Source organism: Nilaparvata lugens, chromosome 5 (genome assembly GCF_014356525.2).
Source record: "Nilaparvata lugens isolate BPH chromosome 5, ASM1435652v1, whole genome shotgun sequence".
Taxonomy (NCBI): Eukaryota; Metazoa; Arthropoda; class Insecta; order Hemiptera; family Delphacidae; genus Nilaparvata; species Nilaparvata lugens.
This window is the reverse complement of record NC_052508.1, coordinates 76,333,698-76,347,852: the sequence shown is the minus strand read 5'-3', so window position 1 is coordinate 76,347,852 and position 14,155 is coordinate 76,333,698. Positions and strand designations below refer to the sequence as shown.

The 14,155-nt window shown below is 35.7% G+C and overlaps 1 protein-coding gene across 1 annotated transcript in view; it reads right to left on the bottom strand.

The window, feature by feature from the left end:
- LOC111046960 (lysosomal-trafficking regulator) overlaps positions 1–14,155 on the bottom strand; it is a 168,987-nt gene that overhangs the window by 12,994 nt on the left and 141,838 nt on the right. The window contains exons 41-43 of the mRNA XM_039429615.1: positions 12,938–13,107; positions 7,078–7,310; positions 2,677–2,878 (exon numbers count right to left, since the gene is read on the bottom strand). Coding sequence (XP_039285549.1) covers positions 2,677–2,878; positions 7,078–7,310; positions 12,938–13,107 — 605 coding nt within the window. The remainder of the gene's footprint in view (positions 1–2,676; positions 2,879–7,077; positions 7,311–12,937; positions 13,108–14,155) is intronic.

Below are 14,155 nucleotides of genomic sequence, written 5' to 3'. Positions count from 1 at the left end.
CATATGATATGGAAATTTCAATTATAATTAAGAGATTGGGAGAAGAAGAATATACATGCTAAAAGACGAACTTTAAACCCTTTAAAACAACCCTTAGAGTTAAAATATTGCCAAAAGATTTCTTAGTGCGCCAACTGAACATACCTACAAAATTTGAACGTTTTTGGTCTGGTAGATTTTTAGTTATGCGAGTGAGTGAGTGAGTGAGTGAGTGCCATTTCGCTTTTATATATATAGATAAAAACACTTTATAACCACCACACAACCTAATATCCTCTGGAATACAATTATAAAACTTCAATCCTGAATAATACGGTCCTTTTTCAAGCAGAGAGAGTCTATGAATTGGGAGCTGGAACAAACATGCATTTCTACCTCGAGTTCTGTATGCATGATTAATTCGGTCGACAGTGAAAATTTCTGAATTTTTGAACACAAAAGAAACCACTTCCAAGAAATAGATAGCTGGAACAGAAAGAAGCTGGAGTCTCCTGAGTATAGGTTTACAGGAAGAAGAAAGACTCACTCCCTCAACAACCCGAAGTGCTTTTTTCTGCATTTTGAAGCATGTGTTCAAATAGTTCCTTCCTGACCCCCAAAATAAAATACTAAATCTAATCAATGATAGAAAATATCCATGATAGACCCTTAGAGCTGTCGTAATATTTGAATTTGCCTTTACAGTTCTCAGAGCAAAGAGAGCATGATACAGTCTTTTTTGGAGCTTTTCCACGTGGCTATCCCACTTCAAGTTCCCCTGCTTAAAAATCAAATCAGATTAAAAATTAATCAGAATCAGCTGTGCTTTTAGAATAATTAAGTTTCTTGTTTGGTCCTGTAAAATCATTTCTTTCATATGTGAATATTTCCTATTTTAGTGATAATAATGTAAAATTAATAGTATATTTCGCACCTAGAGCAGAAAATGAGATTTTTCCGGCTCGAAATCGGTTTTCAAGTTCGAGGCCGTAGGCCGAGGACTAGAAAAGATTGAGAGGCTTAGCCTGTTGTTCTTTTCCCAATCATTCATAATGAGTCAAGAATTTGTAAATGAATAAAAGTACACAGGTCATGCTATTTGAAACAATACATTCATTTCCAAGTTAAGGGGCCTTTACTCTTTATGAGACTTTGGCGTTTGACTCTGCCGTCCGTCTATGGATGAGCCTGCTTCTCTAAAGGGGAGTTGGCTACTAACACTGAAGTCTATAATCAAAACACGAGGCACAGAAATGACATAAGAACTGAATACCTCAATTATTCACTATCTCAAAAAAGCTGAATGTTTACAGGATTAAAATTGTACAATTTCTTGCCATTATCTATTAGAAGCCTTTCTTGCATGAGTTAAAAAAACTGTTAAATTTATCCTGCAGCAAGAATTAGAATTTATTTATACAGTGGCTGATTTTTATGAAATTGATTTTTGTATTTTGAATTGTGATAATGGTTTTGTAAATGACGTTATATTGTAGAATTATTGTTGTATTTATGCTTGAAATTTTTAAATGGTTTTGTAAATGACTTTATATTGTAGAATTGTTGTTTTTAAGCTTAACATTTTGTATATAGGATATTTATGACGTTGACCATAAATTTGTTAAAGTGTCCTATGTCAATAAAGGAATTTATATTTATCTTTTTATTACTTATTTGGTCATGTTTACTAGACTTCGAGAAAACTTGAAACTAGCATTTTTGAACGACTATGGAGAACTCGAAGTCGAGAAGTTTTCATAATCTCAAAAATCTGGTGTGGTACACTCACACAACTTTCCTTGCTCATATTTGAAACTACGATCAGACTTCTGTATATGTGTATAATATAATTGTGTTTTCAGAGAAATTTTTCTTTGTGTGAATTGTGAAATTCGATGATTTTTTTTTCGAATTTGTAAAAACAGCTGAAATTCGTAAGAGCATCATTCTGTTCTACACATGAAATATCTCGACTATGTGTTCTTTTTATGAACTGCGCTACCTACCTACCTCATGCACGAGAAGGAGGTTACTAAGTCCATTTCTCAAGGATGGGGTGGACCCCCATTGGTTTCCCAGAAAGGAGACTCATGCCAGTTTATAGAGCTGATAAATAACTATACAGGGTATGAATTTGAAAAAAATCGGTCAAGTTATTTTTGAGAAAATTGTGAAAACATGGTGTTTTAGTAATTATCCGCCATTTTTCTCAAGAATTTTACGGAGCTCCTGCAATTTTCCCAGAAATGAGACTCATGTCAGTTGATAGGGCATATAATTAGCTATCCATGATATAAATTTGAAGAAAATCGATAGAGCCGTTTTCGAGAAAACAGTGAAAAACATGGTTTTTTAGTAATTATCCGCCATTTTTTCCGCCATCTTGAATTGAATTTCTTGTTGTCGGATCCTCATGGTATAAGGACATTAAGTTCAAAATTTCAAGTCAATCGGTTAATTAGGAATGGAGTTATGGTGTTCACAGACATACACACACACACACACACACACACACACACACACCAATACCCAAAAATCATGTTTTTGGACTCAGGGGACCTTGAAACGTATAGAAAACTTGAAATTGGGGTACCTTAATTTTTTTGGAAAGCAATACTTTCCTTACCTATGGTAGTAGGGCAAGGAAAGTAAAAATAGGTTCATACAAAGTGAAAAATAGTCAATCTCAAAACTCACAGGCATGCTGATATCGGGCAGCGACTGAACGTAGGAGGTTCGATTCATGTCCCAGATGATGGCTGATCCGTCCTGTCCGCCTGATACAGCAACACTGAACTCATGAGACAGCGCCAGACTGAGAATTGCCTTCGAGTGGCCAACGAGCACCTCCGGCTGTTGAGCGAACTCTACTGTGTTCTTGCCGACAATGAATCTATACCTAAAACAAGAAAGGAAAATTCATAAATCGAATCAAATCCTATTATATTAAGCGAACAATTTCTGTATATATTTGGTTACATATTTATGTCCAACGGATCTCGAAAACGGCTCTAATGATTTTCACGAAATTTGGAACATAGTAGGTTTACGATATAGAAATTCGATTGCACTAGGTCTCATCCCTGGGAAAACTCGCTGAAGGACATGAAAAGAATAATAATTATTCATTTGTAAAACACATGATAATTTCGTATGTATAATTTCGTGCCTGTATGGGAGAGAGACAGAATTATGTTCAGCTGTTGAACTTTTGCAATCAATCAGCGGATTTCATGAGACGTATTATCTGGCAATTATTATAGATAAACCAACTTGATCAACCTTATCAGATTTGTTGACATGACCAACGACATTATTTTATTCAAGATCATTTATTATTTTATTTAAATTAGAGTAAATACGAACATTTTTAAAGCTAATCATTATTTTACAGTTTTAAGTGATTAGTGAGTGTTATTTTGTTATTAAATATGATTTGTGAAAAATCTAAATTCGAACTCTTCTGTTTTCAAATGTTTGGACTGAAAATTGGACCTGAATTCAAAAGTGTATGGAACATAACCTATTTTGTGGACTATTTATAGTGTATAAATCAAAATTCGGTGAAGAAACAGTTTTGGGATGTGCCTGTTAGTCCTTCCACAATCATTTTGAAGAATTGTGTTCTGTTTATCAATAAATAAATAACGAGCGAAGCTATGTGCCCCGATATTTAAGGTGAAATGCAAAAATTTAACAGTTCCACATAATTTATTTGAGTCGGTAATTTTTTTGAGCACATGTCGTGGTCAACGTCAGCAGTTTACGCACAAACCACATCCCCAGCTTTAAGCCTGGATTTCATTAGTAGAGTTAGTGGTAGAGTTCCCTGGGCAAGTACTAACTATCTTGTGAACTCTCCCAATGAAAACGTTCATGGTAGAGTAGAGTCATTGTAGAGTAGAGTGGTGAGATAGTACCAATACCTACTACTACTTAGTAGCCTAAGACTCAACTCACACTTACGAGACTCAAGTCGAGAAGAGACTGCGACTCTAGTCTCTTCTCGACGCAGCATGTGTTTCCAAATGGTGACACTCAGATCAGTCGACTCTAGTCTCCGCGACCTCACCATTTGAAAACACATACTGCGTCGAGAAGTGACTAGAGTCGCAGTCTCTTCTCGACCTGAGTCGCGTAAATGTGAGTTGAGCCTAATAGTAATAGTAGGTATTCATAGTACTCTACCACTTGCCTTCCCCCACCACCGCTTCTCACTCTACTCTACCACTACTATAGTCTTGAGCTAGTAGAGAAGATTCATGCCGTAGGCTATCAAGTTTAAGAAGTATTGTTGGTTATTCAAAATTGAAATTTATTTGCCAAACAATTTTACAGACATATCTTCAATCACAAAATAACAGTAATAAAGTTAACAAAAGTACAAAATTCTAGAAGTAAACAGTACAATAAAATAACAAGATTATGTGATAATATTAAGCAAAGAAATAATACATTTTTTAATAGTAAAAAAGTGTTAATAAGTGTTTAAGTGTTGCGTCACTTCATTGATATTTTAAGCTTGGTTTTCATTAGTAGAGTTAGTGGTCGTGTAACTGGAATACTAACTCTACCGAGCTAACTCTACTCTACTCTAGTGTTAAAGTGTTAATTTATTAAAAAGTTTGACATTTTAAGGTTAGTTCTGTTCACTAGACAACACACTTTACCTACTATTCTCAATTGTAGTGAAAACAGTTACTCGACCAAGTAAGTAGAGTAGAGTTAGGCTAGCTTCACACGCTTTCGGTTTCATTCGATTCGGTACGTTTTCGGTTCGGTTCGTTACCGAAAACGAATGAGGCTTTCATACAATCATGTCAGGTTTTAATTCGTACGGTTCCAATTAGGTATTTTCTTCTCAAACACAGCTGTGTCTGGATTTTCACAGTTCATGCTTGTATATTTTAAATATAACAGCTTCTGTTAAATTGTGATATGTTATTTCTTGAACAACAAAATTTTAAAATTAATAAAAATTGTGAATAGTTCTTTTTAATTTTGTTAATTTTTGATGTTCAGAGAGATGATTTTTTTGAATTGAAAATTTGTTCTTGTATTGACACATGGTATATAAACTTCATCTCTTCTCTCCATTGATGAAATCATGTAATATTCGTGGAAAAATAAAAAAATAATAATAAAAGAATAAAAATTCTCCCTGAGTTTTAATTTATATCTTTCATATTTTTTTAGCAAACTATTCATTGAGAAAGAAATGTTCCTGTAAACTAACAGAAATGAATTGTCCATATGATTTTGACTTGGAAAATTTAGAAACAGATAATCACGATATCAGTTTAAAATAAAAACAAAAAATCTGGTGTGGCGCACTCACACAACTTTCCTTGCTCATTGAACTATAAGCCTCATTATCAAACGAGAATAATTTAGGGGAATAACATAATGACGATTGACGGCAACATATTTGCAACTACGATCAGACTACTGTATATGTGTTTATACAATTGTTTTCAGAGTACTTTTTCCTTTATGTAAATTGTGAAATTCGATGATTTTTTTGAAATTCGTCAAAACAGCTGTTCTACAGATGAAATATCTTGACTATGACTGTGTTCTTTTTATAAACTGCTCTACCTACCGTACCCACGGAATATGGAAGAAGAAAAAGTAAAAACCGTGTACCTACCTATCTCATGCACGAGAAGGAGGTTACAAAGTCCATTTCTCAAGGATTGGGTGGACCCCCATTAGTACCCCAGGAATTAGACTCATGTCAGTTGATAGAGCTAATAAATAACTATACAGGGTATAGATTTGAAAAAAATCGTTAGAGCCGTTTTTGAGAAAATCGTGAAAAACATGGTTTTTTAGTAACTGTCATTTTTCTCAAGAATATTACGGAGCTCCTGCAATTTTCTCAGAAATGAGACTCATGTCAGTTGTTAGGGCTTATAAATAGCTATCCATGGTATAAATTTGAAGGAAATCGTTGGAGCCGTTTTCGAGAAAACCGTGAAAAACATGGTTTTCTAGTCATTATCCGCCATTTTTCTCAAGAATATTACGGAGCTCCTGAAATTTTCCCTGAAATGAGACTTATGCCAGTTGATAGGGCTTATAAATAGCTATCCATGGTATAAATTTGAAGGAAATCGTTGAAGCCGTTTTCGAGAAAACCGTGAAAAACATGGTATTTTAGTCATTATCCGCCATTTTTCTCAAGAATATTACGGAGCTCCTGAAATTTTCCCTGAAATGAGACTTATGCCAGTTGATAGGGCTTATAAATAGCTATACATGGTATAAATTTGAAGAAAATCGTTAGAGCCATTTTCGAGAAAAACGTGAAAAACATGGGTTTTTAGTAATTATCCGCCATTTTTTCCGCCATCTTGAATTGAATTTTATTGAATTTCTTATTGTCGGGTCCTCATGGTATAAGGACCTTAAGTTTAAAATTTCAAGTCAATCGGTTAATTAGGAATGGAGTTATCGTGTTCACAGACATACACACACACACACATACACACATACACACATACACACATACACACACACAGACCAACACCCAAAAATCATGTTTTTGGACTCAGGGGACTTTGAAACGTATAGAAAACTTGAAATTTGGGTACCTTAATTTTTTTTGGAAAGCAATACTTTCCTTACCTATGGTAGTAGGGCAAGGAAAGTAAAAGGCAAGCGTGTGTAAAAGACTTTGTTTTTTCCCGTTTCCCTAGCAACGAATTCGAATATGATGAAACCTATTCGTGTCGAGGGGGCGTTCGGTGCTATGCGGTTGCTATTCGGTACCGAATTCAAACCGAATCATCGTTTCACACTTATCGGAATTTGCCGAAAACGAAACGAACCGAAAGTGTGTGAAAGTAGCGTCTCACCAGCAACGAATTGAAACCTGATGGAATTTATTAGTGTCAAGTGGGCAAGTTCGGTTCTATGCGGTTTCTATTCGGTACCGAATTCAAACCGAATTACCGTTTCACACTTATCGGAATTTGCCGAAAACGAAACGAACCGAATGAATGTGAAACTAGCCTTAGTATGCCAGTTACACGACCACTAACTCTACTAATGAAAACCAGGCTTGAAATATGAATGAAGTGACGAAAAACTCACCTGTAGACTAGAATTCGTCCCGACGAGTAGCCGATCCAAAGCTGCGCGCAGTCAGGCACAGACACACACTGCGTGATGGCGTCCCACTGGGTGGCGGGGGGGCGGATGGCCGGCTGCGGGGCCTGCTCCTTCTTTCCCTTGAGACGCAGCACCCCCTCAGGGTGACCCCACGACATCAGCGCCGCACCGTGGATGCACATCCCACCACTCGACACCAGGCTCAACGTTTTCTCCTAAAGAATCCAAAAGAACATAACGGCAAATTAAATTATAAACCATTCCAGATTCACTTATTTATTCTGGTTAGTCAATTACCTACATCAAAAGTGTAGCGAAAATAAAAACTCAGGAAACTACAAAAATGTAGTGAAAATCAAAACTACATCAAAACTCAGTGCAAATTTTTAGTGAGAAATCATGAAGAACCCAATACATAACCTATAAACTTGAGTGTTGATAGGAAATGACATTGGGTAATACGGCAAGGCAGAACATCCAAAAGGATCGCTCTGCCGATAAAAGCCATAAGAATAAATAAATAAAAAATAAAAATCAAAAGTGTAAAAATACAAACTATAAATTCTGTGTCAGCTTTTTCACCATAATTTGGAATATGTCGCTATGTTGAGAGTACATTCAAAATCACTTCAAAATTTAAACAACTTAGTAGGCTTACTCTGAAGTAAGCCTATGTAAGTATGGTGTAGATAGAAATTTTAAAACTTTACATGAATAGGTAACTATTTCGTCAAGAAAAATTCTAAGTAGAGAAATAATTGAACACTTTAGACCAGTGGTCGCCAAACTGATGAGCCTGTGAGCTAGAATGGCATTTATAAATCTTCTAGTGAGCTACCAACGAATATTAGAATAAAGAAAGTATCTTTTATCGCCTATAAAGATACATTTCTAGTGTTGAAATCTACTTATCTCATAGCAAAAAGTACAACAAAAGTTGAAATTTACATTTCAATGAGAGCAGTGGAACTCTTTTTGGCGATCAAGTATTTTCTTGACGTTGTAGCCGCCATTCTGATGCAGTTGTCCAAAACATGTCCCTACATCGATTTTTTTATGAATTTCATACTTGAAAAAGATGATTTACACAAGTAGGTAGAGCTTTCAACCTCAATGCAACTTGAATAATAATTGGATATTTTTCTTTGGGGACTTGAGGCCAAATATTTCCAGTTGTAGAAAGTGATCTGAGAGACAAGATCATTTTAAAAATCCACAAATTCCATTTCAACTAAAGCCTGATCTCAACCAAAATGTTTTACAACACAAGCTGCAAAATCTTCTGCATCGATCTCTACAAAAGGAGAGTTGACGAACTGTACCATATTCGAAATGCTTTTAAAATCTTGAAATCGTTGATCAAACTGTTGTCTCAAGTCTGAATTGTAACGTATTCTTGGTAATTGCTGGGGTGCTGTGAAGGATTTTTCTCGTCATTGATTTTATTCAGACTGGAAAAGTGTTTATATTCAAACTGTACGACATTCTTTTTCCACATCTCAAGCTCCTTGGAAAACGATTTTACAGTTCAAATCAATCCACCGATGTCCCTATCTTTCCTTGAAACTGCAAATTTAAATCATTCAACTTCTCAGTTATATCTGTGAGAAATGCAAAATTTTGTAGCCATGTTTCTCAATGCATGGTTGACAACCCAAGCATCTCTGTGAGCTACCAAAAACCACCCCACGAGCTACCGGTAGCTCGCGATCGACTGTTTGGCGACCACTGCTTTAGACAATATTGCCAGCTACCTTTCATGCTGAAGTAGAAACATCAAGACTCTGTCAAGATCATTCAATTTGGAGGGATAATACTGTACTTCGCCCTTTGAAGAACATTGTGTACAAGCTCAACTGATAAACAGTTAGAGGTTAAGATGTGTCAACTTGACAGAAAATTAATATATTCAGGTGGGGAACAGAGGCAAAATAAAACTAAAAATTAACAAACATACATTCAAAATGAGAGTGTAGAAAACTTTGAACCATCACACTCCACAAAACAATTATTACATTTAAAAGATAAAATTTTAATTGAAATACAATAAAAATATGATCCAGTACAGTCACTACCTCCGTAAACAAAGCCGTAGTGCATTCGTGTAGCTCACGGTATTTAGATGAGAACGGTAAGGGTCATGAAATATGTGCGCAGTGGCCAGCCAGCTAGATTGCGTCATCGCCACCAACCGAGGTTTTTAACACCTATTAGAAATTTATGAAACGTATTTTTGTTAAAAACAGATGATTGGATATAAAATGACGTCAGCTACACCGGAAATTTAGCACAAACATGCGCGTGACACCTACCGTCTTCTTCTATATACCGTGGTGTAACTCAGCACAGGTAGCCTACACTAATACAGAATTTTATTATGTTGATAAGTTTATCCAGTAATAAATTGATATAATTGAGTTTACATTGAAAATGCACACAAAAACACAATGCTCTGGCAGTGAGTCTTAAAAAATGTATCAAATTAGGCACGTTCCTGACAAACAACTACCAATAAATCAATAAATTAAAACCTAACCTAACCTAACCTAACTATCAAACAACAAAAGTAACAAGTTACTTCAAGGGGGACGGTCTCAGTTCCTCACGATCTCAAATCATCAAGTGCCCATTTTCACCATTTCTTGATAAAGTAAAACAATTGGGAAGTAGGCCTACACTCTTTTTAATCTTTCTCTCGCACAATTATTTCACAGACTATTTGGATTCTATGAAATCTGGCAGCGCCGCAGTATTACATAAGAGGAATGCTGAAATAGTTATTTTCCTACAGATACCCTGAAAAGTGACAATTTGTGCACTGATTGCAGGCTGCAAAGAATCACTTTTCCACACTAGTGCGCAAAGTGAGTACTTTGCGTACTCCAGATTTGCAGCATGACAACGCAAAATAGTTAGTAGGTTATATGGAGCACCAGTGCAGGAAAATCGAAATTAAGTTGGTAACAGTGAGTGGGCTGCTATAGTGAGCAGAGGTGCAACGAAGCACAACGCGCTAATTATTACTATTATATATTATAACGAGGACAGCAACAGCACAGTGCCACCACAGCACACACCACACAGCCGCCTCGCCATTCAAACACTACTAAGTTATTGATGGATTTCAGGCAATTTTACCCATAATTACCCACTTTTCATATTCAATGGTAACTGTAGGAAAAATTTAATGTGAAATACGTGCACAAAGTTCGTTTGCTGCACTCAAGAAACCATTCCGCCCTCGCCTACGGCTCGGGCGTAAACGTTTCTTTCGTTTAAGTGACAGTTTGCTGCACCGAAAGAAACGTTTACGCCCGAGCCGTAGGCGAGGGCGAAATGGCTTCTTGAGTGCAGCAGAGGAACTTTGCGCACGTATTTCACATTTAATTTTTCCTACAGTTATCATTGAATATGAGAAGTGGTTGATTGAATGATTATGGGTAAAATGATGGCTGGAATCCATCAAATGTTTGTGTGTGTGTGTGATGCTGTTATTAATAGCAACTTAAAAGTCATTTAAAAATTAATAATCCAATTGAAGTTGAAATATCTCAGCCAAAGTTCTCATTTTTATTCATTCAAGAATCAGAAAAAATACAGATGGAACAAAAACTTCACATTCAAAATACACGCCAACAGCTTGTTGGCTGAACCGAGATGCAAGATGGCTGAACACAACAAGATGGCTGAACCGCACGACCTAGCGGGAAGAATCGTACCTAAGTTTGTTTCATCCAGCTAAAAATTACTGAAACACGATTCAGAAATTTAGACTTTTGCTCAAATTAACGAGAAAAATGCTCAAAGTAAACTGAAAAATATTTATAAAAATAACATAGACAACAGAGAATATTTATTGTAGTATTGTTATGATTTTTATTACTTTTCTTTATATGAATATCGAACGGTAATCATTTAACTTCAAATTCGAATTTTATAATGTATATTTGCTACTTTTCTCATTTCTTGGAGTTGAAATAATAATTATCAATAGAAAAGAACTATTATTTATTATTTAATGATGAGAATTCATAAATGATGATTATTTAATTATGATTTAGATGAACATTATTCTTGTTTTGGATTTCTAGATTGGGATTTTATCATAAATGTAGGGTAGCCATTGAAATGATTCTTATCTAAATCTAACCACAGTCATTTTTACCAACTTAATTTTTGTTTTCGTGCACTAATCCTCCATATAACCCACCAACTATTTTGTGTTGCCATGTTGCAAATCTGGAGTGCAGAAAAAATTTTTCCCGCACTAGAGCGGAAAAGTGAATCTTTGCGTTCTGTAATCAGTGCAGGAGTCGTCACTTTTCAAGGTAACTGTAGGAAAAATAAGGTTTGCACAGACTATACTATAGAAGACAGTGGTAACAGAAAAACGGCAACAATTTCTATCTAAATTTGGGAAAGGACCAGTTTTGGGCTTTAAGCCTGTTGTTACTTTCCCAATCATTCATAGTTGAGAATTATATTGTATCTATCAATGCCTTCCTATTAATCTTATTATCATAGAGGAAAGTTAGCATTACAAGATATCTCATGGTTTACGGCGTTCATGTTCAAAATGTCAATGTTTGCTCAAGCCGATAGTTCACTTAGTTCGTTTTGGTGAAGCTATGTAACGCTGGTAGTCTCTCATACTGTGCCGTTCATGCACTCTCACCCAGCCAAAACAGTAATAATCGACAAGAAGGGGGCATTTATATTAGTCAAGTTTACTTCAATTCAAGTTTTTTAACATTTTTGAAAACTTAAAGTCAAGTTTGATACATCATCATTTATTTTATACAAAAATCTGGTGTGGCGCACTCACACAACTTTCCTTGCCGTTATGAAAATTGATCACCTGACGCTAGTGTTCCCGCGCATCTCAAGTCTACTATTCAAAGATTTGAGCCAGCTGGTGACAGGGCAATTATAACGCTGGAGACACACATGAGGTCTGCTATCTCTTCATAGTGAATGATTTAATAGAATCAACATTAATTTGCAATTGAATAATCACATTTTCTCGAATTTAAAGCTTATTTTCAAATTTAGGTGAAAATGTTACTGAACATTAATTGTAGAGATTTTCATGCTTTAATCTACTCCACTTGATTTTTTTTGTTTCAGTTGTATCTGAAGCCTGATAATTGGGAATCTATCTGCATTGATGGGGCGGAGCTCCTGAAATTTTTACAGATATGGGACTTGTGGCAGTTGATAGAGCTTATCGATGACTATTTTAGGTATGAATTTGATCAAAATCGTTGGAGCCGTTTCCGAGAAAATCACGAAAAACCCTGTTTTTGACAACATTTTCGCCATTTTAGCCGCCATCTTGAATTGCATTTGATCAAAATTGTTCGTGTCGGATCCTTATAGTGAAAGGACCTCAAGTTCCAAATTTCAAGTCATTCCGTTAATTGGGAGACGAGATATCGTGTACACATACGCACATACACTCATACACACACACACACACACACACACACACACACACACACATACAGACCAATACCCAAAAACCAGTTTTTTGGACTCAGGTGACCTTGAAACGTATAGAAATTCAGAAATCGGGGTACCTTAATTTTTTTCGGAAAGCAATACTTTCCTTACCTATGGTAATAGGGCAAGGAAAGTAAAAATTGAAGTCAAGTGACCAATGTGGCCCCTCAGACGACATGAAATTTGAAACACCCAATAGCATGGGATATATTCTTATAATATTGAGTGATAAGTTACCTTTGAGTAGGCTAGGAGTAGGCTTAAGCAAACAAAAGTCGCTTGAAATTTGAAACACCCAATAGCATGGGATATATTCTTATAATATTGAGTGATAAGTTACCTTTGAGTAGGCTAGGAGAAGCGTGGTTTGGGGCGCCAGCCCAAAGACATCGTTGGTGAGGAGAGGCACGAGACGGGCCACTGGCGTACGATGGTGCTGATGTAACACCGCCGTGGGCGCCGCCTCTGTGGGGCTACCCACGTAGCTGCCCCACTGCAGTCCTGCTACACCTGCAAAACACATACATTAGAATCGACCTGTCACATCGCTATTGCTATCCTTGTTCATCACACTCGACAAAAAATTAATTATCACATTTAAAAGATAAAATTTTAATTTGAATGCAATAAAAATATGATCCAGTACAATCACTACCTCCGTAAGCAAAGCTACAAAGGGCACGGGTACCCGTTCTGGGTAGGCCTACATAGAATGTGGTAAATTATTGTCCGATTCACAATTTACCAAGTAAAAAGATCCGTGACCCATGGGGAGAATTTTGACAGATTCTGTACCAGAAACCAGTTCCAAGTTCCTGCCCCACAGTCAAAGCTTGGTAAATTGTTACAAATTCAAATTCAAATTGTTTTTTTATTCTGATTCAAAAATCAAATACATACAAAATTTCAAATACATCAAACATCAAAAATGGAAATAAAATACAAAAAGCACTGAAGAAATTGTATAAAATATAATTTATGTAATAAGGCTTTCTACGTGTATGATGTATTATGAAAAAAAAACAAAGCTTTTTTGAAACAGAATATTTCTAGCTTGCTGTAAGCCTATAATGCTTAACGCGTGCAAGCAGGAGTGCTTATACTATAATTAAATAAAATCAGAAAGAAGAAAAAAAATGTTTTTTGGGCAAGAAAAAATGAAAACACACACTCACACATTCACTCACCTCTCATACATTTCCAGTTTGGGTTTAATTACTTTTTGATATGATTTTCAACAACTATAATAATTATTATGTCGAAAACTAAGAAATAATAAAAAACATGTGTTCTAAACAATCAGGCAAGATATTTCTAAGCCATTTAAGAATGTAATATTTGGACATTCTCCTATTATCAATTCTCTTTGCCTCAAAAGGTAAATTATTGAAAAATTTCGGACCTAGAAATACAAACGATTTCTGGAAACAAGTGGTATATGACCTGGGAAGCCTTAGCAGATCAGAAGTGACTCTCCTAGTTTCATAATTTGTTCTCTCCCTGAAAAGTGCCTGACCACTGTTTCCAGACATTACAAAGAATAGGTATCAGTACAACT